The 27,025-nt window shown below is 55.3% G+C and overlaps 1 protein-coding gene across 2 annotated transcripts in view; it reads right to left on the bottom strand.

Annotated features, from left to right (window-relative positions):
* Positions 1–27,025, bottom strand: part of LAMA5 (laminin subunit alpha 5) — an 84,880-nt gene that overhangs the window by 3,641 nt on the left and 54,214 nt on the right. The window contains exons 21-73 of one of the 2 annotated variants that reach the window (XM_030288688.4): positions 26,640–26,739; positions 26,325–26,481; positions 24,609–24,747; positions 21,754–21,896; positions 21,555–21,661; positions 20,699–20,852; positions 20,116–20,276; positions 19,491–19,599; positions 18,878–18,975; positions 18,171–18,372; positions 17,658–17,784; positions 17,328–17,467; positions 16,460–16,575; positions 16,007–16,218; positions 15,694–15,898; positions 15,396–15,540; positions 14,685–14,825; positions 14,169–14,330; positions 13,927–14,028; positions 13,758–13,841; positions 13,305–13,535; positions 12,748–12,861; positions 12,343–12,470; positions 12,031–12,111; positions 11,415–11,629; positions 10,682–10,782; positions 10,055–10,235; positions 9,684–9,827; positions 9,453–9,604; positions 9,259–9,369; positions 8,283–8,394; positions 7,579–7,749; positions 6,545–6,741; positions 6,342–6,458; positions 6,111–6,265; positions 5,772–5,913; positions 5,438–5,540; positions 5,240–5,353; positions 4,948–5,127; positions 4,427–4,569; positions 4,056–4,232; positions 3,676–3,812; positions 3,443–3,596; positions 3,208–3,341; positions 2,951–3,113; positions 2,378–2,506; positions 2,030–2,181; positions 1,527–1,659; positions 1,100–1,240; positions 769–899; positions 514–681; positions 290–422; positions 10–167 (exon numbers count right to left, since the gene is read on the bottom strand). In XM_030288688.4, the coding sequence (XP_030144548.4) occupies positions 10–167; positions 290–422; positions 514–681; positions 769–899; positions 1,100–1,240; positions 1,527–1,659; positions 2,030–2,181; positions 2,378–2,506; positions 2,951–3,113; positions 3,208–3,341; positions 3,443–3,596; positions 3,676–3,812; positions 4,056–4,232; positions 4,427–4,569; positions 4,948–5,127; positions 5,240–5,353; positions 5,438–5,540; positions 5,772–5,913; positions 6,111–6,265; positions 6,342–6,458; positions 6,545–6,741; positions 7,579–7,749; positions 8,283–8,394; positions 9,259–9,369; positions 9,453–9,604; positions 9,684–9,827; positions 10,055–10,235; positions 10,682–10,782; positions 11,415–11,629; positions 12,031–12,111; positions 12,343–12,470; positions 12,748–12,861; positions 13,305–13,535; positions 13,758–13,841; positions 13,927–14,028; positions 14,169–14,330; positions 14,685–14,825; positions 15,396–15,540; positions 15,694–15,898; positions 16,007–16,218; positions 16,460–16,575; positions 17,328–17,467; positions 17,658–17,784; positions 18,171–18,372; positions 18,878–18,975; positions 19,491–19,599; positions 20,116–20,276; positions 20,699–20,852; positions 21,555–21,661; positions 21,754–21,896; positions 24,609–24,747; positions 26,325–26,481; positions 26,640–26,739 (7,606 nt within the window). Of the gene's footprint in view, positions 1–9; positions 168–289; positions 423–513; positions 682–768; positions 900–1,099; positions 1,241–1,526; positions 1,660–2,029; positions 2,182–2,377; positions 2,507–2,950; positions 3,114–3,207; positions 3,342–3,442; positions 3,597–3,675; positions 3,813–4,055; positions 4,233–4,426; positions 4,570–4,947; positions 5,128–5,239; positions 5,354–5,437; positions 5,541–5,771; positions 5,914–6,110; positions 6,266–6,341; positions 6,459–6,544; positions 6,742–7,578; positions 7,750–8,282; positions 8,395–9,258; positions 9,370–9,452; positions 9,605–9,683; positions 9,828–10,054; positions 10,236–10,681; positions 10,783–11,414; positions 11,630–12,030; positions 12,112–12,342; positions 12,471–12,747; positions 12,862–13,304; positions 13,536–13,757; positions 13,842–13,926; positions 14,029–14,168; positions 14,331–14,684; positions 14,826–15,395; positions 15,541–15,693; positions 15,899–16,006; positions 16,219–16,459; positions 16,576–17,327; positions 17,468–17,657; positions 17,785–18,170; positions 18,373–18,877; positions 18,976–19,490; positions 19,600–20,115; positions 20,277–20,698; positions 20,853–21,554; positions 21,662–21,753; positions 21,897–24,210; positions 24,341–24,608; positions 24,748–26,324; positions 26,482–26,639; positions 26,740–27,025 lie in introns of both variants that reach the window. The other variant, XM_072917164.1, reaches the window with a different exon arrangement.

The raw sequence follows: 27,025 nt of genomic DNA, 5'->3' as shown, positions 1-27,025 counted from the left end.
GAGGCTCACCTCCACCCAAAGGAGGCTGGGATGTCATCAAACTCCCAGCGGCTGCTCGGGGCGCCCCCGAAGCGGAAGGTGCCCCTGGCTGCGCGGGGCTGGGGGTGCAGCTGGCACAGCCCGTGCCGGTCACTGCGGCGGCCCTTCGGCGCAGGCTTGCCTGGCACCTACGCAACGGCCACCAGGGAATGGAGTGAGGGGAGCATCCCTGCCGTGCCAGCAGAGCTGAGCAGTGGCACCGGATGAGGAGGAGGAGGAGGATGTGGGGAGTTCTGGCAGCAGCTGGTACCTTGGGTTTCCGCCTGTCCTTCTTCGGAGTGACTCTGAGCTGCTGTGACTGCTCACCCAAGGGACAGCTCATGGTGACATTGATGCTGTCCACATTCTGCTGCAGGTCCACCACCATCTGTGGCTCCGACATCCTGCTCACAGGGAGAAAAGGTCCTTGTACAGCAGCTGGGAGGTGGGAAGGGGCTGAGCCCTGCCGTGTGGAAGGGGCACGGCGTTGCTCACCGCTTGACGAAGACGTTCCCGATGCAGCCGGTGAGGTTGCTGAGGGCCCCTGGATCCGGTGACCCCCCGAGCTGGAAGAGCCGACGCCCGTCCTGGCGCCGCTGCCGCCGGCTGGGCCCAGGGCCCGTCCTGGTGTCCTGCAGCTCGTCATCCACGTACAGCCGGACCCTGGGGTGGCAGCGGGGGCTCAGCAGGGCCCTGTGGCTGTGGGCACCCCAGTCCCTCCCTCAGCAGCACCCAGAGCAGGACACGTACCCACGGGCATCGCTGTAGAAGGCCACGTAGTGGGCCCTGCCGTCCGCGTAGGCACCATCAGTGGTGACTTCGCTCCCCAGCAGGTTCAAGGCCAGCTGGCCCCTCTGGAGGGACACCTGGCACGTCCCCTCCTGCAGAAAGCATCACCCAGCAGCTCAGCAGCTGAGCCCCAAGGAAGAGCCCAGTTCCCCACTGCCCTCCAGGGGCTCAGGGTGCAGATCTCACTGCAGATCCACATCCTGCCGCACCAAAATGCCTTCTTTCCCAAGGGGAAGCAGCACCCTGCCAGCAGCCCCACTGCTGGGATATCCAGGGGCCTGCAGGTGCCCACCTGGGTGGAGTGGTGGTAGAGCAGCCCCTCAGGCTGGCTTGTCTGGAAGCTGAAGCCGCTGTAGAAGTCCCGCAGCCCCGGCACATCTGTCAGAGCCAGGGTCAGGTAGCCGTGGCCATGGACACTGACTGAGCGGGCAACCTGTGAGAGACAGCCAGAGGCAAGGTGGGAGCCTGGCCTGGCCTTGCTGGGACACTGGGATATGAGTGAGGAGCTCTGGCTCCCTGCTGCCTCTGGCTGCTGCTATGGCCAACCATGTGGATCAAGCACCTCACCACCACCCCTCTGCACTGAGGACGTGGGAGGCTTATGCTTGTTTCTGTGTGAATGAGAGGAGATGGGGCCTGTCCCGGGGGTCCTGTGCTCCCTTTCCCTGACAGACCCTTCCCCCAGCAGGCTGGCCAGGCTGCCAGGGCTTTGTACTCACCAGGAGGTCGGAGGTGCACCCGTAGCTGACGCCCACGGTGCTCATGCGTTTCAGGTCGACGTATTTGCCAAGAGCCTTCAAGCCCTTCATGCAGCCCCGGATGGGCCCACCCGTGGGGAAGAGAGATTTCAAACTGCAGGAGAAGCAGACAGTGTTAACAAGGACAGCCCCAGGCAGGACACAGCCCTGGGCAGGATCAGGCCCTGCAGCTCTTCCAGGCCAAGTGCCTGGGAAACAACCTGTGACCATCACAATTATCTCCAGTGTCAAGGCTGCTCCAAAGCACGCAGCACAGCAAAGGAGGATTTGGTGACATCCCTCACCAGAGATGGAAAAGTTACCATCCTTAACAGCTCAGGATGATGGACAGGGAGAGGAAAACTTCCCCCCCAGTTTCAGCAGAGTTCCAACAGCCCTGGATGTGGCTGATAAAGAGCCAGGGCCCCACCAAGGGCTCGAGGGGAAGATGCTGATTGTCCCACCCCACTGCAGGCTGGACCCACCTGGGGGGCAGCACATCTGGGGGCACACCCCCCAGGTAGTAGGAGACAGCATTCTCCAGGGAGTTCTCCTGCTCCACCACAAAGATGGTGAGGCGCTCCACCCGCACCAGGATGCGCTTCTTGTTATTCATTTTGAGGAGGAAAATTTGGATCTGGAGATAAAACGGAGAAATCATCCATCAGTCTGGGGCAGTTAGGTCCATTACAGAGGGCAAGACAAAGTGTCAAGTTAATGGCTCAAGTCAAAGAACTTCTTGCAGCTCTTCCCCCCTCCAAAAACAAGGGTCCATGTGCCTCCCCACCCTGGATGAGGAGCCCTCCCTCCAAGAGAGCCCCGTGACCTCTTACCGCTTTGTTTGTGGTGCTGCTGATGGTGAGGGAGGAGGAGTTGCTTGGTTTTGCCATCTCCAGGCCAGAGCTGAAATCATAGTAAAGAGCCAGCTTCCCATCCCGGATGGCCAGACACAGGAATTGACCCTGGGGGAGGCAGGATGGACACTCATCAGGTGTCCAGGATGCAGCTGTGGTGCTGAGCCCATCTGCCCTTTAGCACTGGTGGGAGTAGGTCCCACTTCCAGTGCTCTGGTCACAGTTATTTGGGATTTATTTTCAAACAGCAGCCCTGTGCTGGGGCACAGGGACAACACTGCAAGCTGGAAATGCTCCTTGCAGCACTGTCTGCCCCAGCTTGGAGAGTCTCCCAAGTTCTGGGGAGCCCCTCCAGCACCAGCCAAGTGACTGCTGTGAGATTTGGGTCCAGACCTCTCATGGCTTTCAACAACAGTGCTGAAATCCTGCTCCAAGCAGCCCTGAGATCTCCAAAGCCCTCCTCTCCCAAGTGTCCTGATCTGGGAACACCTGCAAGCAGGCCTGGGATTGTCCACTGAGGGATGAAGGCTCCCCAGGGGAGCAAGCACCTGCCTGGTTCTCCAGGAAGAAGATGATGCCGTTGTAGGAGACCACGCGGATCTCCTGCTCGAAGCGCTTGGTCGTGCCGAACTGGCTCTCAAACTTGATCTCCGCGTAGCCGGTGCCATCGAAGTAGGAGCCGTCCGTCAGCCAGGGGTCTCCCGTGGACTTGGACCTGAGACACACAGGGGGCATCAATCCCACGGCACGGAGCAAGCAGAGCAAGCAGAGGAAGCTCAGGCTGCCCCTGGCACGGGCGCCGTGCCCACCTGGCGCAGGGCTTCTCGGCAGCGGTGTCCAGCTCGAAGGTGTGCTGGAAGTTGTAGAGGCTCACCACCTCCTCGTTCAGCGTGTCCAGCTCCAGGCAGCCGCGGTAGTTGGGGTAGCGCAAAGCAGGAGGAGGCTGGGAATTAAACAAACACTTAAACAGGCTTCTCCTCCTGTGAGAACCCCCAAAGGCAGCGCTGACTCCTCCCAAAGCCCGCTCCCCACTGCCCGCCTCACCGTGAAGCTGGAGGGGTAGCCCCCCACGTAGAAGACCACATTGTGTGGGTCCAGGTTGAGCAGCCCCTGCTCTCCCTTGGCCACGCTGTCTCCCTTGATCTCGAGCACCCTCTGCCTCTCCACGATCACCGACATGTGCCCGTACTGCAGGATCCTGCAGCGGGGAGGGATGGTCACGACCAGGGGAGACCCCTGAAGGAGCAAACCCTGCCCTCCCTGAGCAAAGGCCCTGCCTGTTGATGCTGATGGTGACAAACTGCTCTCCAATATCCTCGTCGACACTCAGGGAGGTTGGCTCCTCATCTCCCAGTTTGTAGATCCAATGCACTCTGCGGTCCTTGAGCACAATGCCCAGGTAGTCTCCGGTGGCCTGAACTCGGGGAGAGACAGGGCCACGTGTTGGCATTTGGGACAGGCAGGAGCTCTCCCTGAAGCTCCCAGGGCTGCACTGGACAAACAGCCCCCTGTTCCACTCCTCACCCAGGCTGATGGCTGCATCCAGGGGTTTTGTGTCCCCCACAAAGATATTGAGGGACCAGGCAAGGGGCTCATGTCCAGGCACGGACATCACTGATGCAACAAGGGCTCCATCCACCCTCTGGCCCCATCTCACCTCCTGGCTGCCCAGGTACAACACGAACCGCCCCTCCTCTGCCTCGTCCTGCTGGCTCCTGGGCTCAGGGTTTTGGATGTAGAATTTGAGGGATGTGTAGGCTGCTAAATCCTGCAGATTGCTGGGCATCCGGACCTGCACCCCTGAGCTGCCATTGAATTTCATGGGCACTTTCACCTGGAGGGAGAGAAATCCAGCCCTGTGGCACTGAACCCGCTGCCACCTGTCTGGTCACTGCCAGTTCTACCAAACCCCACGAGAAAGGGACCCTGCCTGGTGGCCCCAAACACCCTCCCCTTTGCATGCTATCCTCAGGTAAGCCCTCCTCTACCCCAGGCCCCCAGGCCAGCCTCACCCTCCCCTGAGCTCACCTTGCTGGCAGCGTTCCTCGCCTGGGTGATGAGCTGCCGGATCCTCACGATGTTCTCTGACACAGTGGCGTTTTTGTTCCTCCTGTTCTCCAGGCTGCTCAGCTTCTCCAGCAGCAGGGGAATGGTGCTTTCCAGGCTGGACACTGGGGTTGAAGAGGAGTCAGGAGTTTTGGAGGTTAGCAAGGAAGGGAAATGCAAAGTTCAGGGAGTTTGAGAAATGCAAGTCAAAGCAGTGGTACCTGTGGGCAGTCACAGAGAGATCCCCCTAAACCCACCAGGCTTGAGGGGGTCTGAGAATGCTCCAGTGCATGCAACCTCCTGCAGTAAAGCTACAGGTGATACAGACATTGCAGGAGAGGAAAAAACAAGCACCAGGACTTAAAGCATCCAGTATTGGCTACCTCCCTCTCCTCTTGATCTGAAGCTGCAAAGCACAGCTTTCAAAAATGCTCCAGGGGCATCTGTGCATGCAGTGGCTCATATCAGACTCACCCTGGCTGGACACCAGGCTCAGCACTCACCAGACTTCCTGGCATCCTGGACTGCCTGGTTCAAATCTTCATTTCGGAGGCCTCCATACTGGTTTTTCCACTCATCCAGGTTCTTCTTCATGGTGCTCAGGGCATCCTCCACTCTTGCAGCTGTTTCATTGGCCTCAGCAGCAGCTGCTTTGGCATTCTGGATTGTGTCCTTTGTGTCCTCTGCAAATAAAGAAATATCTCTGAAGTGTCCAGGAGCAGGGAGGAAGCATCTTGGATCACAGTGCACGAAGAAGGGAGCAGAGAGAACCAGTCCAGCTGCCCCAGAACACACCTTGCTCCCTGCCCAGCATGTCCTGCACAGACTGGAGCTGGGTCAGGAGCTGCTCCTTCCTCACACGGAGGTCAGCCAGCTTGTCCTTTGCTGTCTGCAGAGTGCCTTTAATAGCTGCAATTAAAGAAATGCACATGCTGTTTGCTGGAGCTCAGTCCAGCCCAGGGGACATCAGATCCTGTGGGGAGCCTCTCTCACCGCCATTGAGTTTGCTCTGCTGTCCCCTCGCAGCCTCCTCCAGGCTGCTGCTGTTCCTCTTCAGCATTCTGGAGCTGGCCCCGAGGTTTTCTGATATGACATTCTGTGAAAAAAAACATGGGACTCTGAAGAGAAATCCAAGTCTCTGGCTCTGACTGCACATAAAAATGCTTGTTCAGACAGCTGCAGTGGGCTGTGACAGGGAGACCCAAACACTGAGTGTGGCCCCAGCTGTGGCAGACTCTGCTCTGAGGCACAGAGCACAGTGCCCTCGTGTCAGAGGGAAGGGAGTTTGCTTTTGTGCCCATCTTACAGGGCTTCCCACAGCACATACCATTAGGGCCTCACTGGCTGCCTTGTCAGCATTGTGGGCTGCTTGCTCTGCTTTCCTCACAGCTTCAATGATGCTGGCGTAGGCATTGGAGGCATTGACTGCCCTCTGGATGAAGCCATCCTGGTTTGTGTCCTGAATAATGCTGTGTTGGAAGATGAAGCCATCAAGTTTATGGAGAACACTCAGGCTCAAGCCCATGCCCTCACAGACAAACCCTTTTGAGCTCCTCAGCACAACGTGTGCTCCAGAACAAAACTTTGGAGGTGATCCCCCGCTGTTCCCATGGCCAGCTCTGGCAGGAGACAGCCCGACTAGTGAGGGTCAGGACAGGTGCCTCACCCAGACAGGTTCCTTGCGAGCTCGTCCAGCAGCCGGGCGTGCTCCTCTGCCTGCTCCACCATGGGGATCTTGCTGCTGGCTGGGGAGAACTTCTTGACCCGCTCGGTCAGGGGCAGCTTGGCCCCATCCAGCAGCGCCGCCAGCTTCTCGTACTCCTGCAAGGACACCTGCCACTGCTGAGGGCTGCCACACCTCTCCCTCTGCCCCTGCCAGAGTGCCTCTGCCACTCACCTCCTTTGCACGCTCCATCATCTGCAGGAAGTCAGAGACCTGGGCAAGGGCGTCCTTGGCCATCTGCAGGGTCTCCTGCACCAGTGCGTGCTGCTTTTGGAGTTCCTGGCTCTTTTGCTGGACACAAAGACCCAGGGTTAAGGACCAGCAGGGCTGGGACAGCCCTCCCTCCCTCCACAGCCAGGACTGTGCTGGAAGTCTACCTGACTCTCCTCCAGGTTGTTTCGGTTCAGGCTGTTCAACTCCTCTGTCTGCCTGGTTTTGTTCACGGCCTCGTTGAGGGCATCTCGCAGATCCATGAGCTGGGAGCTGTGCTGGGCCAGCTGCTCCTGGATGCTGCTCACCAGGTCCTGGTTGGACTGCCAGCGGGCGTGCAGCTCGCTCTTCACCCGGTGCAGCACTGGGGAGGGAGGGAGGGATGAAAACTTGCTAATTCCTCTTCCAGTGTAAACAGACTTTCTGTGCCTGGCTGCCTTAAAGCCTGCCTCTGGTCTTGGCAGATATCAAGGCCAGAAGTGACCATCTTCCACCCCTCTCTCCCTCCTTTTCAGCCTAGATAGCACAGGATCTTGTCCATGACTGTCCCCAAACCCTCAGTGCTGGTGAGAGATGGGATCTCTTTCAAAGACACAGAGTTATGCCTGAAAAGCTCCAGATGATGGAGAAACCCCACCTGAGGCCTTGATTACTTCCACTGTGAAAAATTACTTGTTTCCAACAAGAGCCAGTTTATATTTCCAGCTTTCAGCTACTGAGTTGTGTTTTGCCAAGCCTGTTAATCAGAAGTGCTCTCTTCCTGCCGTGCCATTGTCCCTGGCTGGGCTCACTGCTCTCACTCCTGCAAGCATGCCCTCAGGACAGAAGAGCTACCATGGGAGCTGATTGGTACTCTATGGGGACAGCAAATAAGAAGAAACATGGTGTGACTTATTCCTATCCATGTGTGATGTGAATACATGACAATAATGGTGATTCCTGGTACTAAGTGTTGTCATTTTTGTCCATCAAACAGAACTACACACTTAGTTCTGCTCTGAAATTTGCCTTAAGGGAAAAGGAACCACAAATTATCTCATTGGAGTGTCACAGGGGACTCTGAAACTCCTATAAAAATTGCTGGGGGTGCCTGGTTCTTAACAGCACTCTCTAAACAGGACCACGATGTGCTGTCTCTGCGTGGGCTCCAAGCCAGACCCAGCAGGACCTGGGCAGCCCTGTGCCACCGAGCTGGACTCACACTTCTGAGCCTCCTCGTGCTCACGCCTTGCCAGCTCCTCCTGGGCTCCCAGGCTCCTCTCCTTCATCTCCCTCAGCATCCTCTCCACCTCGGCCAGCTTCTGCCGGAACTCCTCGCCGGAGGTGGTGCTGGTGTTCGCCGCCCCGAGCCTGGCCATCTGCTGCACCAGGTCTGCAGAGAAACCCACACCCGTGTCACGCTGACCAAACCAGGCCCTCCACAGCTCCCTGAGGCTCTTCTCCTCACAAACCACTGGCAGCTTGCAGGCAGCACTCAGATAACAAACTGCTTGAGATCACCCCGAGGCACTGCCCCATGTCTCAGCCTCCTTGGTCACTACCAGTAACACGTTACATCCTGAGCACCTTTCTGTGCCTCTACCTCTTGTCCAAGATCCAGCCACTCTCTTTTGCTCAATCTCTCCTGAAGCTGCAGTGCAGATTGCTGCTGTTTTATGCATTTTAGTAACACTTGTGGAAGCTGAATGCATTTTTTCCCCACACTTGTGTTTAGCCAAGCAGCTGAAACTCACAGTAAGCCTGGTCAGAGTAAAAGCTGGGATCCTACAGGGATCTTCCTTTGTATTTTCCCTTGTTCTCTCCATGGCTTTCTCTAAGCACTGGAGTACTTGGCAGTGGTTGAAACCAAGAGCATGGCATACCACAGGGAAAAAAAAGCCCAAGTGAAGACCCTTCTTGCCATACCTGCAATGCCCCTCTGGATGCTTTGGATGTGCAGCAGGAGCTGTTCCCCTCTCTGGTACATGTCCCTCGTGTGCTGCTCAATACGAATCGCTTCTCTGTGAGTCATGGTCATCTGCCACAAAAACACTGGCTTAGTTCCAGTATGAGATGATATTTTATGTGATTTGCCAGTGGGATTTTTGCTCCCAAATGGCACACAAGGCCTGTGAATGTCAGGTCCTTCAATGAGCCCTGTCCCATGTTGCTGTCTCACAACGTACTGAAGGATGATCTTATTTAGCACCTTCAGAGAAGCACAAGCATTAAATACAGCTCCAATGCAACAGGCTCTGGATGCTGGGACAATCCCAACACCACAGAGTTCAGCACTGCTCTGTGCTCTTAACACAGGGAAAGCCCTAAAGCCCGGAGCCAGGCACACCTGGGTCCTGATGAAGAGACAAGGGGCTGCAGTCTGTCTGTTTGGTACACACAGGGCAGTTTGTCTTTGCAGCTGTCTGGGGAGGTATGTCATCAAGTAGAGATTTTTCCCCATCCCTCAGATTAGAAACAGTTTATAAATCAAATCAAATTAAATCAAATCTTGCTCAGTTTATACATTCTCTGAAGATGCAGATGGTAGGTTTTAGACTGGATATAGATTCCATCCATGATGGATGCAGATGTTTTATGTTCCGTACTTGTATGTCTGTTCTATAAATGATATTTGATTGAATTAATTTTTACTGCTTGAAGTTGGAGCCACCTCAAAAGCAAGCACTAAATCAAGAAAAACTGTCAGCATCATGAGATGTTTAACAGCTCTCCAAGGACAAAAAGCAGGTAATCCATCTTGAGCACCTAACACTGCAACTTAGTTCTTCTCGAGCCAGGAGACCCAACCTGCCTGAACTAGGCTCCTCAGAGCCTTCAAAGCCCTTATTTTGGTTAAAGGGAGACTTGTGCTCTGGCAAAGAAAGATGGAGAAATACCCTACTTTGTGCTGCAGTGCGTTCAGGTCCTGTGTGAGATCCATGTTCTCATCCTCCAGCTCATCAGCCCTCTGCCTGACTCTGCTCATGGCTCTGTGGTACTCACGGAGCTGGTTCTAGGGAAAGCAGAAAAAGAGGCTAAATCAGGCCAACAGGCCAGAAAACATGGGCAGAAGGTGATGTGAAGCCTTCCACGTACAGCAATGGCCAGGATGGTGCCGTTGAGGCCGTGGAGGCGAGCCCAGGCGATGGAGCTGGCGTTGAGGGTGACCAGCTGGCCGCGGATGGACGGGAAGGACGCCTCGATGCTCTGCAGGTCCTCCAGCAGGAGCAGGACACAGCTGTCACACACTGCAGGGGAACGCAGCATCAGCACAGGCCCTCTCCTGGGCTTCCCTCCCCTCCTCCCCCAGGGCAGTGGGACACACACCTTCACACTTGATGCTGTCGGGGCCGTTTGCCACCAGGATCTCGTGCTCGCGCAGGCAGACGTCACACTGCTTCCCCGTGAGCCCGTTGGGGCACGTGCACTCCCCACTGCGAGGGTCACAGGAGCCCCCTCTGCACTCACACTCTGCAGGGCCGAGAAACAGAGAATCATTTCGTGCTGTTACCACTCTGGAGAGAGGGGAAGGAGAGGTTTTATTCCAGCTGTGCCCATCCACACGCTGCTGGGGGTTCCCTGTGCAATGCAGCGACGTGCAGCGGCCCTCAGACAGCTGCCAGCTGTTTTCTGCCTGCAACAACTGGACCAGCAGCACAGCCCCGTGGCAGTGCCCCTGTCTGGGAGCCCACACTCACTTGTGCAGCCGCCCTGGCCGAAGCCCCAGTAGCCCGGGGCACACTGGTGGCAGCGGGAGCCGCTGACGCCGGGCAGGCAGCTGCACTGGCCGCTCTGCACGTGGCAGCTGCTCCCCACGGCACCCACGTCGCAGTCACACCTCCGGCAGCCCGAGCATCCCTCAAAGCCGTAGTATCCCTCCTAGGGAAAAGCAGGAGATGGATGCCCTGGTCAGAAAGCGTGCACCTCTTCTGGATCAGTGACGGGGGACCCTAGCTTTCCTTTCTAGGTGTGTTTTGAGCACCACAAAACTCAAAGCAACACGGTGAAGATGTGGAGCTGCAGTGAGAACACAGACACACCCAACACTGCCCTGTGAACCTGCTGTTGCCCAAGGTGGATGCACTCAGGAAAATGGGGTTTACTGCAGTTTCACAAATGATGCCACTTTACTGGAACGCTGCCTGCACTGCTTGCTGCCAGATCTTTAATTGGCTTTTGCCACGTCCCACAGCTCATGCAAATTCAGCCTTCACCAGCTGGCAGCCATCCCTGCTCGGCTCACAGGCCTGGGGGATAACACACCAGGGCTGCCCCTCATCCCCATGAAAGGACAGGCAGCATCCCAAGGCCCAGGTGACCCTCACCTCGCAGCGGTCACAGTGCTGGCCTGTCACTCCAGGCTTGCAGAAGCACTGGCCAGTTTGTGGATGGCAGGAGTCAGTCCCGCAAGGCGAACAGTTGCACTCTGCCAGGGAAAAATACATCCAGTATTACACCGAAGAGCCCATCAGCCACTCACAACACTTACTGCTAACAGCAAAACTGCTACTTCCCCCTTATCTATCAAAGTTAAGACAGCCTCTCTCCTCTCGGATTTGCTTCTCACAACAACTTATACTTCTGACCCCTTTTGCACGCAGCATTTGGGCTGCTGCTCTTCAGAGGGAGACGAGCAGTGCTGGGAATGGGCACCCTCCCCTTGCCCCTGGGCCGGCTGCCTGGTGTTACGGTGAGCTCATGGACACCCCTTTTTCCCCCCTTCCCCTGGGACCCTGTGACTCTGATCAAGATAACCCCTGGATCCTCCTTCCTGCCCCAACGGGGTTGGCAGAGAGCCAGGAAAGCCCACCCTGTCCAAAAACCTATATAGACCCCTGAAACTTCCTGCTCTCACTCTTCTGCCCCGCTCTCCCATAGACACCACAGAATAAAGAGAGCTGTTCCAACACCCCTGGGGTAAGAGCCTCTTTTGAATACTTATCCCTCTCCTGGTATTCCTCCCCTCACAGCCATGCCATATCTCTGGGGAAGTCGGATTATTCGGGGGGCTGCGTGGAGGGGGGGAAAACAACAGAAATGACAGCCTGCCCCACTCACGAGTGCAGTTCTTGGCCAGCACGGCGTCCCCGTAGTAGCCGGGCGCGCAGAGCTGGCAGCGCGCGCCGGCCGTGTGGTGCATGCAGCCCGAGCAGGCGCCCGTCAGGGAGTCACAGCTGCTGAACAGCATGTTGGGGTCCGTGTTCCCGCTGCAGTCACAGGGCTGGCACGAGCTGCCGATCACCAAGGGGTTGCCATAATATCCCGGGGCACACCTGCAGCAACACAAGTTACAACAGAGTGAGGATCCCGCGGCTCGAGCCTGCACCCTGCACTGGAGTTGCACAACTGGAAGAGTGTGAGCATCAACACTTGTAACTGCTGCAGCCCTCAGGGATCTCAGAGCACTCTGTGTTTTGCCTTGTGATACCTCAGAAAGATGCCTTTACCCCAAGCTGCAAGTCAAGGCAAAGCACACCTAAGTCATATGCCCACAGTAACAGAATTTCAGCAGTCGGGCATTTGCAGGCTGAAGGAAATGCTGCCAGAACAAAGCACGCAGGGGCAGAGTCAGCTGTTTCTGCTGCAGTCCTTAAGGAGAAAACTTCTCTGCCACAGCAGTGTCTGCACAGGGTTAGTGTCTGAGGCCCCCCAACACGGGTGCCACCCCCCTTACCGCTCACACTTTGGTCCAGCGTAGCCTGGCTTGCAGAGGCACTGCATGTTTGATCCCTTGTGGACACAGCCAACAGCAAAACTGAAATGAGAATGGGGACACAGGGAGGAGCAGTTACTCCTGATGTGGTGCCAGGGGAGCTGGTCACTCATTGTGAGCTGCTGGGGCCTCAGGCAATAGGCCATGATCACGGTTTGGGGACAAGGACAAGGCTGGCTTTGGGACACCTGCCCTGGTGGGGCATGGAGTGGCTCCAGTGGTTAAACAGTGAGGCCAAACAGGCAATCCCATCCTGGGATTACTTGTGCTTACTTGTTGGAGGCAACTGAAAGAGGGCATGGGCACCCAACACACTGCAGGGGTTCTTGGGCAGAGGGGCTGCCCATGTAGCCGTCCTTGCATCGCTCACAGTGGTCTCCTTCTGTGTTGTGCTGGCAGTTCTGCAAGGAAAAGGCAAGCCCTGGGCTCAGCACCAACAAGAAGAAATGGTGGATGCACTAAAAACTCCCTATCAGGATGCCTCAGCTGTTCCTGGGAGAGCCCAAAACTGCCTTGTACCCTAAGCTGACCCTGAGCAGGGTCACCACTGAAACAGTGAAGCCAATGCTCTGACTCGGGCATGGTTCTGTCAGTCCAGTTAGTATGTAAAGAGCTTTTGAATCACATGCTACAGACCTCCTAACTCCAAAATATCACACTGCTCCACTGTTTACTTACAAGGCATATCCCAGAGCCTGGCAGGCACTGATCTGAGTGGCCATTGCAATGGCAGGGGATGCATTTTCCCAGGAAGAGCCCCTTGGTGTCCCTGTAGTAACCTGGAGCACATTCCTGAAGAGACAGAAAAAGGCAGATCTGAAAATCAGCCTGATATTTTTGGGAAAAGCAAAGAAACTAAATTAGTTTCCATGACAGAATTCCCACTGGGTTGTACTGATGGAGAAAAGATTATAAGCAAAAATGAAGATTTTTCAGTGCAGCTCCTTCCTGCTCCTTTTAACCAGGAGAGAACTGACCAGAGAGAAGGACCCATTCCAAGGTACTGCAGCACCTGAATGTTTTCCCCATCATGTCCCTTCCAAGAAGGCAGATGTAGCTTTTGCACAGATGTAACCTGCTCCCAAGTGCACGGTGTTGTGATGGGGAAATGTTCCTTCCTTTGGAACAAGCCGAGCTGTCATTTTAATTGAAGCCTTCAAGAGCCAGCTTGGAGGCATCTGGCACATAACTATCTGACCCCTGTGACTGGAACAGCATGTCCACTTCCCCCTAACCTGGCAGGAGTCTCCCTGGTAGTTAGCTGGGCAGAAGCACAGCTCCACATTGCTGGCACGGATGCCCGTGGCCGTGTCCGTGGCCATCTCCAGCACCACACGGCGCAGGGACACGGAGGAAGAGAGCTGGGAGAAGAGTGCCCGGATCTGCAGCTGCTCCAGGTTTGCCAGCACCATCATGAGCTCCTCTCTGGACACAGGGTTGTGAGTCTCTGTGTGCCTGAAGTTACCCTGGTGGGAGAAAACCTGGCATTACTGGCAGGAAGCACAAGCAGCTGAATGAACGTGCACCCAGCCTCCACATCCCTGCTGCTGGAACCTTTCCCCTTTGCATGGGTGAAAGAGCCCTGGAGCACCTAAAATGCTGAGCTCCAAGCAACTGTCCCTCTGTCTGCATGAGGTCTTGTCCTTTCCTGCACCATCTGAGCACTTCACCTGTGTGTGCAAACTCACCTCCACCAGCTGCAGCCGGCCTTGATGTGCCTCCCCCAGGGACGGGTAGGCACCTTCCAGAAACATGATGCTCATCTGATTGCCCTGGGAAAAGCAAGGAAGGCGTCAGTCGTTACCTCATCCTGCTCCTGCATTAGCAGGGGGCACCAGGGCATTTCTCGGGCTGCACCTTCAAGATCACGTCCGGCCGGGACTCCATGGGAATGAACACGTCACCCCTGCGAGGGTTGGAGTGCAGCTCATAGCGAAGGTGCCCTCCATAGGAGGAAACCTGAGGGAGAGACAAATCCCATGTGTTGGTACAAGTCCACACCACTGAGACAAGACAGAGATGGCCGTGCTCAACTGGAGCGTGAGCACTGCCTGCATGTCAGCTGCTGGCGAGGTCAGCGTGGTGCCCCATTCTCTTACCTGGTCCCCAAGGTAGGAGTTGGGTGCAACCCAGTAGAGCTCCTGGTAGGCATCTGGGAGGTTTTTGAGGTCAGCAGTGACGAGCTGCTCCTGTGGGCTCAGAGCTGTCGGCACTTCTTGGCGGTCGCTGCTCAGCAAGAGCCACCTATTCATGTCGACAAACTGGGGGGGAAGAGCAACTCTGGGTCTTCTAGCAGAGTTACAGAAAGTGTTTGCGTGTTGATGCTCCAGAAGAATAGGTCCCAGAGCAGCAGAAAGGGGAGCAACAGACTCACACCTCACATGCATCCTGATGAAGCCACAGGAAAGCTGATCATCACCCCCGCCCAGCACATGAGACCCCAGAGACCAGGAAAAGGGGCTGAAAGCAGGAGATGGCCACAGGGAGTCAAAGATAACCCTCCTCATGGTATCTTCAGTAGGATTAATGCAGGACAGAGACCCGAGGGCAGCAGGGAGCCAGGTGGATGGGAACACACCTGACCTGCAGGCTCTGGAGGCCCCAGCCCCGCTCACCTCAGCTCGGTGCTTCTCGGCGCTGCGGCAGCGATCGGTCGCACCGAAGCAGAAACACTTGGTGCAGCCCTTGGGGTTGGTGGCATCCAAAGAAAATGTCCCCAGGCGGCACTGGTCACACCTCAGGCCCTCCACATTTTCCTGAAAGATAAGCAAAGCTCAACAGTGTCAGCAGCTTCTCACAAGGCCTCAGTGGAGGACAGGGATGGCTGGCTGAGTGATCAAAGCAAAGTGCTGTGGTGCTGGAAGACATTAAAGCAGTCCCCCAATCAGGTTTGCTTGTACAGCACCCACCAAACATTAAATTCACCTAGAGAAAGCACTTATAAGCCCTACAAAGAGGCTGGAGCAGGCAGCTCAGAAGGTGTTTTGAGTTACTCTGCTGCCATGGAGCCAGGGGCCAATAGGGCTGACAGCTCCACCTGCAAGAAGCTCTGACACTGGGCTGGACTCAGACTGGCCATCGCCCCCAGAGACAGCCCAAGGAGAGAAACTTCATGGCCAGGAAGGATGAGGAGATAAGAGCTTTTCAGGGCGCTCTGAACCCACCATGCCATGGGGCAGGCTGGCTGCAGCTCAGGCACAGCTCTGCTTGTCCAGCCCTGCTCCCTGTGGCACGCTGGGCACACACAGCCTCTGCCACCCCCTGCCAGAGCAGCAGAGTCGAGCCAAGGAGAGAGAGGCACCACATGGAGGCACCGGGGGACTGACCTTGCAGTGGCACTGCCCCGTGACCGGGTCACACACGCTGGCTTGGGTGCCAGCCTGGTGGCAGTCACAGCGCCGGCACTCAGGGTAGTGGTAGTAGCCAGGGGCACAGAGGTCACACTGTCGCCCGATGATGTTGGGCTTGCACCTGGGTGGACACAAGAGCCAGAAGAGCTTTCAGAGCTTTCCTCACCCCCATTCTGCACATTTCCTCCCTCGAGCTTGCCAAGGTGTCCCATCACTCCAGCAGGGACCAGGGATGCTGCCAGACATCCCCAGTGCCAGGACAAGGCTCCCTCACCTGCACTGCCCACTGTCCACGTCACAGCCCGGCTCTGTCAGCTCCTGCACGCCGGGCCGGGAGCAGTTGCAGTCCTCACAGCCGATGAGGGGGTGGCAGCCGAAGGTTTGGGGCTCGCAGACAACACACTCCGGCTTCAGGGTGTGGGGAGGGCAGATGCACTGCCCCGTCACTTCATCGCAGAGACGTGTCCCGCAGTCACAGGCTGCAGGGGCAGAAAAAGGCTGGGCTGGGGCGAGCCAGACCCAGGAACCCACGGCAGGTGGGGAACGGACAGAGAGCACGGAGGCAGAGCAGGGGACGGGGAACTCACGCCTGCAGTTGGGGAAGCCCCAGTAGCCGGTGGCACAGCGGGAGCACTCGCGGCCGATGACGTTGGACTTGCAGGGACACTGTCCCCCGAAGGGCTGGCACTGGCTGCCCCGCGCCCCGGCCTCGTGGCAGCGGCACGGCTGCGCCCCGTTGTTGTAGAAGAGGGACAGCGAGATGGCAGAGTCACGGCAGAACCTCGAGGACGTGCTGGGGCTGCAGGGCAAGGCGGGAGGGGTCAGTGCTGCACATCCCCACAGCCTCCCCGCCACCCCAAATCCAGCATCTCCTGCAGCCACGGGGACTTAGCGGGAGGGAGAGCCCTGGGACACTGAGAGCTCCCAAATACCCACGTGACGTCAACAGAGGGAAAACCTCAACCATCCTCTCCCTGCCACACATGAAGGGAAGGGGTGCTGCTCCCTGAGGAGCGAGCACCCAGAGCCAAGCATCTCACTTGATGTAGAAGCTGTTGATGCCACAGCTGCTGATGAAATCATAGGACTTGTCCAGGGGTTCCTCCTGCAGGTACTGGGAGGTGTAGCTGTCCTCAGGCACCACAAGGATGTAATCCTGCAAAGCAAGGGCGAGCTGCGTGAGCCAGCTCAGACTGACAAGCACCATCCAAAATTACTCCAAAGTCCAAGTGCACCTTTAAGCTTTCATGACTTGCTGGGACAGAACACAACACACCAAGTACTGCAAAGACCAGGAGTCACCTCTCTACTGAGGTCTGTCCATCAGGGTCCATTCAACCTAAAGCTCCACATGAGGAACAGCACAAATTCACTGGACTAAAACCAGGCAGAATACCCCCAGAGCACAACACTGGCTGTGCCTCAGCAGGGAGGCAATCTTTATAATCTGAAATTTCTACACATAAAGGCACCTGGGTTCCAATTCTGTCTTTCAGCCATTTACCCAAATTTTGGTCAACCTTCTAGTCCTGCTGACTGAGAATAACTCTCACCATTAGGCCCGCCTGAACAAACAATGTTAGGCGGGTTTAAAATATTGCTAGAGCAGGAATAAGACTTATTCTGGATTATCACAAACTATGTATGCAAAATAACAGCTTCGATTTCTGCCTGGTTTTGATATCAGAACCAGACAAGGAAGGACACTGTCATATAGAGAAGCTGCCCCTGTAAATTCTGCCCTCAATTCCACACCACTAAGGCTGGAGACTGCAAGTTCTAGGGTAGTTCAGAGATGAGTGATGGTAGGTAACATTCCTGTGGTCACAAAGTGACAAAAACCCAATGAAAAGCCCTCTGCTGAAGCCTGCCCAGCATGCTCTGGGAGCTTCCTGGAGAGAGGCTCACCAGCCACAGCTGCTTGCCCTCTGGCACTCGAACAACCACAGTCAGATCATTATCAGTAACGTCCAGGATGATTTGGTCCTCAGAAACCACCAGGCTCCGACACCCGTAGCCATGAGGGCAGAAATTCGCATTGGTCTGACCTGAAAAGACAACAAATGTGTTGGTCTCACACGTCCCTTGAGTCCCCATCCCATCCTCCCAGTTTGGAAGGGCTAAGTCAGTTGTGCTTCATTTTTGCAATCCTTAAAGAAGCCACAGTCAGCCTCAGGCATGGCAAACTTCCAGGGCTTCTGCCAACCAGCAGCTTCCCCAGGTCCCTGCTCTTCTCACCTTGCCAGATGCGCCCACCGTTGATCAGCACTTCCACGGGGAAGGTGGGGTGGCCGGGCTGGTAGAAGTGCAGGATGAAGGCGTAGCGCCCCAGGGTCTGGATGCGGCTGTTAAACACCACTGCAGCCTGCCCCAAACGGGAGAACACAGACAAAAACCCACGTCTGACACCTGCACCCACAGCTGGGATGTTCTTCAATTATTGCACAGATTTGTGCTCTTACTGCACAGGTCTTGAGAGTTCAGTGAATCAAGCCCCCCCTGACTCCACACTCTCTCCCCTCTGATGCTGACACCTGAAAAGCTGTTCCTGGGATCCCAGAGGGTTGGATAAAGCTAAGACAGGTGAGTCCACAGGAATTACAAGTTCAGGGAGAAGTTTAAAGCTCAGATTAAATTCTGAAAATGCTAACTGATAAAGCATTTATCAACAGGTAAGGAAAATCTCTCCCTACCCCAGTGGTCCAGTGTCACAGCACCAGCAAACCAGCCCAACCCATGCCTGACCCCTACCTGTGGGGACTGCAGGAGGATGAGCTCTGCAGTAGGGTCCACGGCTGTGGGAGGACGAGGAGCAGGCTCCACAGGCACCCCAGCTGGAGCCACATGGACAGCCTGAGCCAGGGGCACCTCTGGGGCAATGGGCAGAGCCTGGGCCCCCTCCAAAATGATTGACTGAGAAAGCTTCAGGAACCTTGAGGGGACACAGGAGCTGCTGAAAAACAAGGAGTAAACAGGATGTGAGTATGTGCAGAAAGAAAGAGAGGAGGGAAGCACGCCTTGTAACTCCTGGTGGATCACAGCATGTGCCTGCTGAGGGACAGCTCACTACAGCACCCCTGGGGCTCCGGGATATGGGCTCAGCAGGAAGAACAGGAGCCTGGCATGGGCCAATTCCTCTGCAAATATTTATGTGAAGCAGCATCAAACATTTGGATACAGAGAGGGTCTTGCTGTATGTGAGCAAGCACAGGAATGCCTGTTTGGAACTACACTTGACTGGCTACCCCAGGAGGCAGAGTGGGGGTCAGGTACAGGACCATCAGTCTGATCCCAGCCTGTGCTCAGAGGACACAAGCAAGGAGCTTCACCTCAGCCAGAGATTTCTTCATCAAGGACTTAAAAAAGTCTCTGAGCCTGAGGGAAGCGGGACAAGCAAATGTTTTTGGAAATAGTCCCACTGACTGATGCTAAAGCTAAGGGGGACCTGAGACCCTCACCTGTTGGATGAGAAGGTGCCATGGACACTGATGCAGTGCACCCTCGGCTCGATGAGCTCCACGGTGAACTGTGCAGCAGGGATCAGGTACACTTTGTGCTGCCCACAGGAGAGAGACACCTGGTTATGTGACAGCCTCTGCCACGGGAGCCACCGCTGTCCCTGTGCCCAGCAGGCACTTCAGCTAAGGCATGGCAGTCCCTCCTCTGCTTACTGCCCCTCACCCCTTAGCATGAGCCTTATGGCATTTAGGAGCTCCACATATGGATGGGACTCTTCCGTCCTTGGCTAAACAAGGAATGTCTTCCAGACAGAAAAGGAACTGCCCCACTGCTACAGAGCTCCCTCTGCAAGAGTAGCAGCTTCTCCCCATCTCCTCCCCACTCCCAGTCCCATGATCTACTTCAAAACACCTCACTGACCACATCCTCCACTTGGACCGGTTGTGACACAGACTATCATCCAGTATCCAGTCCAATCAGGACCAGAAAACCCAGACTAAGATCTGAGATCCCAATCCAAACAAAATTAGAAAATCCTTCTACAGGCTGGGTCCCAGTCCAGCCTTTCCTCTCTGAGACTTGCTGACAGAGCTGCCCTCGGAGGAGCCTTACCAAGAAGAAATCAGCCAGATCAGAGGTGAAACGAACAGTGGCCTCTGAGGTGAGTTCAAAAGTTGCCATTCGACTCTGGGAATCTACAGCAATCCCTCGACAAAGGAAACTGTAAGAGAAACACACATTTTGAAATCAGCCTTGCACAGGGTCATGACCCATTTCTTGTCCTGCCAGCTCTATGTCCTGAGGGGATTTACACAAAGTCCCTGGAAATCTTCTGGTGTTTTTTCTGGCTGCTCACAAGAGCAAAGTTTTCCAAGGACACCCCAAACATTTGTTTCCTACTGCAAAGTTTGCAATCTGAAGCCAGACAGGGTTTGACCTGTCTCCAATAAACCTGCCTGTAGGTCATTCCCTAAGTCAAGGTCCCTACCAACACATTCAGCTGTAAACAGATACACAAAATTATCTCCTGGCAGAGGCAGATACACACTTCCCTGAAATGGGATGGCCAGCCACTAAAATCTGTGTCCAGCTAGAATGAGTCCGGACACACAGAGCTTAGCTGGACAACACTGAACCTTCTTTGTTTACGTGGTAAACCCAAAAAAGTTCAGCCGGAGGGGAAGCTGTCCTTGGCACGGCAGAGAACTGGACCCTTTCTCCCCTGAGGTGCCCATACCTGTAGGCACAGGGGTAGAAGGTGAACGTGCCCTGCTGCGTGGCCGAGGGCGGCGAGCTCACGGCGATGCCCACGGTCTGCAGGGCGTTGGTGTTGGCATATTCCACCAGCAGCACGTACTTCCCAGGCTGGGCCACGGGCAGGGACAGCTGCACTTCCACCTGGAGGACACAGGGATGACTGAGGGAGTGTGTGCAGGATGCTACAAACCAGCCTCCTCTGCAGCTCAGGGGACAACGCGTCAAATCTCATCAAATCCTCGCAAACTTTACACGTGAGACTCTGGGTTTGGGTGCCTTGAGCAGGGCACACAAGCACACAGCTGCACGGCTGTAAAGCCTTTCTGCTCACCTGCCCAGGTGTAGGCAAAGCCCCAGACAGGGGGGCAGGGGGATAAGCGCTGCAGTGGCCAGGAAGGGGACAGAATCACAGAATCACAGAATAGTGAGGTTGGAAGAGACCTCTAAGATCATCAAGTCCAACCTATGCCCTGACACCACAACTAGACCATAGCACCAAGTGCCACGTCCAGTCTTTTTTCAAACACATCCAGAGATGGTGACAAAGCAGAAGTGCCACTCACATCAGTGCCACTGCAGGTGGCCATGGGGGGGTGGGAGGGGGTGAGCTGCTCCGTGGGACACGGCCTGGGGAGCCGGTTGTCCAGCCTGCACACTGCATCCAGCCCTGCCACGGCAGGGAAGCCCTCCATGGACAGGTACTTGTACAAGAGGCAGCTGGAAACACACACACACACACACAAAAAAAGTGAAGTAAAAAGTTACATTGTGATTATAAAAGTTGAGAGCACCCACACAGCCTAGGTCCAGCCAAGTTTGCAAAAGGCTTTGGTCTATCAGGAGGGCCAAGGAGCAGCTCTGGGCAGTGGGGAGCAAGGGACTGGGCATTACAGGACCAGGGAGAGCAGTAACAACAAAAAACTTCTCCCCTGGCAATGGGTTTTATCCTGGGAACCCACTACTATGATGGGAAAACCCAGAGAGTGTCCAGAGCCCAGCCAGCCTTCTTGCCAACATGGACAAGAGGTGCTGGGCAAGCAGATACATCAGGATGCTCCAAACACTGCCAGACTCTGTTCATTTTAAATAATCCATCAAAACCTACTCATGGCAGCCATTTCTGAGGACACACACAGCCTGGCACTGGGAATCCCTAGCAGAGAGGTGGGCTACGGTGCCACTGGGTGAGCTGGCCCTGCAGGGTCCATGAGAAAACACAGACTGGCTGTGTCACGGATGAGGAGACCTATGGGTTGGCTTTCTGGGCCAGTGCAGGCTCTACAAGCTTTATTTGCCACAGCCAAGTGCTCTACGAGCAGTTTGACTGCATCACTGACTCTGGACTGTGTATATTCCTTAACCCCAGGCCAAGAGGAGCCGAGCAAGCCCCACACAGCACAGGGATGTGCAGATCCTTACTTCTGGGTGGCTTGTTCAGGGGCTGGCTGGTAGACACAGGGCTCCGTGACCTTCAGCTGCAGGATTGGTGCTTCGTAGTATGAGCTGGGCAGCAAAACCAGATAGTCCTGGAGGAGAGATGGGAGAGGTGTTATGCCTGGGACACTTGTCCCCAGGGAGCTGCTGAAGCCCCCGTGGTGGGTGGAGCACAGGGCCTTACCAGCAGCACACCCTGTGCCTCAACAACCAGGGACCAGGTGCTGGGGTTGAGTACGAAGGGCTCCCCGAAGCTGTTCTGGGGCACAGTGACAAAGGCTGGCTCCGTGCTGGGAGCAAAGACAATCTGCTTGGTCTGCTCTGTACCTGGAATGGGAGGGATGAGAGGCTGTGAAGGGACCTGGAATGGAAAACCTGGGGCTGGACGTGGGAGGATACGCTCAGGGAAGCAGCTTTGTGGTGCAGTGGAGAGTGACAGGTTCCCACTCTCTCAGTGAACCACAATCCCACACTGTCCTGGAACACAGACATCCACTCTCAATCTGCTCAACAGCCTAATGGGAGAAATAAATATAAATCACTGCAGTCCTTAATGCAAATCCAGAGCTCTCACAGTGTGCTCTGCATCCCCAGACTACCAAACACAGAGTGTTGCAAGCCAAGGAGCATTTTGCTAGCTAGAAAAGGAAGGGACTCATCTGTGAAGAGTTAATCCTGAGACAGACACAAAGAATTGCCCAGATACGTTTTTCCTCAGGGAAATTCTGACCCCAGCTCCACAGGCCAGACACCTGTCTTCTGGCAAACTCTCAGGCCCCCAAGGTGTGCTCCTGCCTTTCTTCCTGCCAACCACAGACTCTGCACTCGAGATTTGGACATTATTTTAAACTGACAGAAGAGAATGGGTGCAAGGCCCGATCCTGCTGCTGCTGAACAGCTTCTTGGCTCATCTGACAGACCCACAAGCTCTTCATTAATGGATGCAATCACAGTAGAGCACCTAGAAGCAGACTGTGTGCCTGCCCAGCAGGTCAGGAGCTTTTGAAGAGCACAGGTGAGGGGGATTCACCGGGAATGGCTGCACGGCGAGCAGAGGAGGTGAAGAAGGAAGTGGAGAATGTGGCACACTGACTGTCCTGGTGTGATGCATGGACATCAAGGCACAACACACAGGGCCAGAAGCTAAAGCAAGGGCTTCTGCTACTGCTGGGATGGTCAATAACCCCTTCCCATGTGTGGCAGCTTTGTGACATGCCTGGCATCCGCTGAGGCTGGGACCTCACTTTTGCAGACGGGAAGCAGAGGTGAGGATTCAAGGAGTGAACAGATTTCCCTGAACTGGCACTGGGGTAGATTTACTGACAGGCTGAAGTTTCAGATCCCTTTGAGGCAATACACAGCTCCAACTGAGACAGCTTCTGGAGGCAGAGTGGAAAAACCAGGCTGAAATCCCATACTTGGAAAAGGCTTTCCCTTTTGCAAGCCACATCTTCCAGCTTCTTTCCAGGCTGCTTGTTCTTTGCCATGTGAAGCCCTTTCCATCCAGACACGAGGTGGCTCAGCATTCCTCATGCCTCCCAAGGATGGTACCATCCTGCTCTTGGTGCACCAGTTTGGCTGCTTGCCTTCAGCACTAGAAAAATCACGTTGCTTCTGCACAAGAAGTGAAGCACTTTTTAAGGCAAATGAGCTCTGCTGCTTGGACAGGACAGATTAAAATATACTTCCTGACCTGTGATAGGATCCCAAAACAAGACCATGGCTCCTGCTCTTCTTGTTCTTCTGCTGTGTAATATGGCTTGACATAAAAAATAAGCCATTTTTCCTCTCAAAAAGAAAAAAATAGAAGGCAGAAAAATAATATTTTGCCACTTCAAACCTTGTTGATCACATCAAAGGCAGAACCTATCTCAACTCAAGACAGAGGAGAGAACTTCACGCACTGATAAATTAGGTAGGTAGTGTTGACAGCCTTGTGCTGTGGATGTGTGGTCTGGAGGAAGAGCCTCAGCAGGACAGTGTGGCTGTGGTATCCGAAGGGGTAAAATCAACCAGCCAACCACCCACCATGGCCTCAGCTGTGTTCCCATGTAGTCTTGCTCAGATTGTTTCCCAGAAAATTTGCTGTCCAGATTTCTAGGCTTGTTCAGACATCTTTTGGTGGCTCCTCTCCAGCAGCTCACAGTTTGGTGAGAGGACACTGCACCAGAGTGCAATGCCTGTGTAAGATGTGTAATTCCACGGCACTCCCAAGCCCCACGGCACGTGTGAAGCCAGCAGCCAAGTCCCTGGTTTGGGAGAAGCACACAGGAAAGGCAGGACTGCCACGTCAGGGCATCTGGTAAATAAAACCACATCCAGCTGCCAAAGTTTGGAACCATTCTGCTTTTGTGGAAAGTCAGCTCAGTTTTGCCTGGGGCACTGGGGTGATCTGGTCCTGTGCTGGAAAGGTTGTATGGAATTGTACAAGAGCTTTGTGTCCCAGCAGCCTGGCTGGTATCAGTCCTGCTTTGGTAAATAAAGGGGGCTGCAAACTCAAATCAGCCTTTCAACTGGGAGAGCAGGACTAACGGGGAAAGCCACATGGAAGCGTCTTCTGGAAAGGATGATGCAGAAGGTTGCCTGGGATGGGGAGGAGGTGGCGATGGCACAGGGAAGCAGAGCAGTCTGGGATCCTTACCTCTCCTTCGTGGCTGATAAGCTGTAATTTTGCCATACACAGTGGCCCCTCCTGAATTAATATACCTCAGGATGACATGGAACAGATAGAGCTCTGCCTCCTTCACGTCTACAGTGACTCTGATTTTATTCTGCAAAAGCAAAAGAGCACACGGGGCACACATCACTGGGGGGGCAGCTCCTGAGCGCCCACCCGCCCTGGGGAGGGCCTGACCCGCCTGCCCTACCTGCCTGCCTGCCTGCCTCTCTTCCCCCTCCCTCGCCAGCCCACGGCTCTGGCCGGCCGCCTGACACGGGCACACTCGGGACAGACACACCTCGGGCCAGGAGAAGGGGCAGAGGAGCAGTGTCGCAGCGTGGGATGCTCTGAGTTAGTCTAGAAGTGAAAAATGCACTTACAGTTGCCACAAACATTAAACTTTCCTTCCTCAACGACCGAGACCCTCCCTTCCACACTGGCGGGCCCCCGGCTGACGTAGCGGAAGACGAGGCGGAAGAGGTCGGGGGAGGTCACATTGAGAGTCACCACTACCTTGGGCTGGTGGGAGAGAGAAAGGGGAGAGAAGCAGAGCACACCTTCAGTTACCTCCACCGCCCACGCTGCCAGCCCAAGCGCAGCCCTCGGCTCACGGCTCCCAAAGCAACATGCCACAGCGCGAGAGGAGACAAGCACACGCACCCTACTGCTCACAGCACCTTGGGACACTGCCCCTCACTTTGGGGACACTTGGGGCCAGCCACCGAGGGAGAAACCTGCCTGTGGAAGGGGGTGGGAAGGCTGTGATCACACCCGTGGCACAGCAGGGTGGCTCGTCTGTCCTGGGGCACGTACAATTACACGGGAAAGGTTATAGGAAGTTGTTGCTTTTGTTCTCAGTGTTTAGTGTGCTGCAACCAGCCACCAGGTACCAAACTCCTGCCCCTGTATTCATGGGGCTCTGCCCAGTTGCCTACAGAAGAGGCTGGAATTGAGCTGGTGCCTCGCCCTCAGGAATGTGCAGTGCTAAGGACCAGCAGGGCTAATGGACTGACAGCACATCTGCTCTCCCCCAGCCTGGACTCTGCTTGGCAAGACCCCAGCTAAGGAGATGCTCAAGTCTGACCCATTTCAAAGAGAGGCTTAAGTAACCTCCTGCCCAGGGAGACTTCTAACGAGGGCTGTGCTCTCCAAAGCTCCAGTTACACACCTTCTTCCCATGGAGAGCAAACTGGAAGGGTTTTGATGGCAACAGATTATAGGTGAGACCTGCCAGACGAAAGCCACATGCCAGCCCTTCTATCAAGGTCCATTTCTAGCCCAAATACCAATGTTATATGCAACACTGCAGCTATGAGCTGGAGCATGAGCTCCATCCTTTGATTTTCTCAAGGGAGGCCCACAGGACTTCACTGCTTAGCTCCTAACTAAAATTCAGTGGAAACAGCCCCTCTGTTATTTCACCTAAACACAAAACTGTGAAGAGAACTGAAAACACATGCACCAGAGTAAGGAGCATCTTACATGGAACAAGACTGTCAGAGAATCACTGCCCTGTACTCCATCCCCAAACGTGCACACACTTCGCAGAGGCCATGCAGAAGAAACCACCAAGGAGAGAAAAAGAGTCAACAGAAGAAAGAACTTCACTTCTAGGACTTACACAATTCCAGGTTAGCATAAACCATTGTTACAGCAAACCAGCTAACAGCAAGGGCAAAGGCTGGAGGGTAACAAGCAGAACATGGCAGCTGAGGAGGAGATACTTATTTTTGGAAAAGGGAGGAAAGGTTATGCAGAGTCAGTTGAAAGAGGAACAAGGAAACTGAGAGACAGTGTTTATAGACATCCCTGTAAGTAATCACCATGCTACCACCTTTGTCTAAATAGATTAGGATATCATGGGATTCCCAGTCTAGGATCTTTCCCCTCATCAGTCTATGCCACCCCCAGCACTACAGGAAATATCTGCACAAACAGGCTATATATACACTGTGCTGTTTATGTTGGCCAGCCTGTGACTTTGGGGGTTCCAGGAGCACTTGGGACGAAAGACGTGTGCCGAAAGCACATCCAGTCCTCCAGCAGCCACATCCTCCCCGGGGGGAGCCGGGCTGGGCTGCAGCCACCAGGCGTACCTGGATGGAGGACATCTGCGCATAGCCCCGCCAGCTGAAGCCCTCGAACTCCAAGGGGTTGTAGCCAAAGCGCACAGCCCGGCCGGACGGCGTGGTGCCCTCCTCCAGCTCGAACTTCAAGTGGTGAAGGTCAGGGAAATAATGGTCCTGTGCTGGTCTGGGGAAGAGAGAACACCGTCACCTGTGGGTACCCAGAGGGAGCAGCGAGAGGACACCTCCGCCAGGCTGATGTGCCAGCAGCCCGGACGATGAGGTCCCCGTCCCCGCGGTGGCAGAGGACACGGTGGGAGGCAGAGCATGCCCAGGTGCACTTACTGGGTGCAGGTGGGACCCCGAGTGCTCTGCCGGCAGCGACAGGCTCCGCTCCGCTCCTCGCAGGACGGTCCCAGGGCCCCGCCGACGTCGCACCGGCAGCCTGCGGGCAGGAAGCGCCTGTTTACATTCCCGCCGTGCTAACGAGCTCCTGGTCGCTAATCAAAGGCACATCCCAGCAGGCAGGGAGCCTGGGGCCACTATTTTTATTCCATTGTATCCGTTTTCATATTTGGCCCCAGCCCCACTTGGATCGGCTCTTCTTCCACCTCAGCTCCGAGCTATTTCCAGGCGGCTGATGGAACAAGGTCTGCAAACCCTCACGGCCGGCGCTGCAGCCCTGCCACCAGCTCAGAGCAGCCCCATCTCCTCCTTCACCTCTTCCCTGG

Source organism: Taeniopygia guttata, chromosome 20 (genome assembly GCF_048771995.1).
Source record: "Taeniopygia guttata chromosome 20, bTaeGut7.mat, whole genome shotgun sequence".
In the NCBI taxonomy this organism is placed as follows: Eukaryota; Metazoa; Chordata; class Aves; order Passeriformes; family Estrildidae; genus Taeniopygia; species Taeniopygia guttata.
Note: the sequence above shows the minus strand (reverse complement) of the source record. Positions and strands in the feature narration are given on the sequence as shown.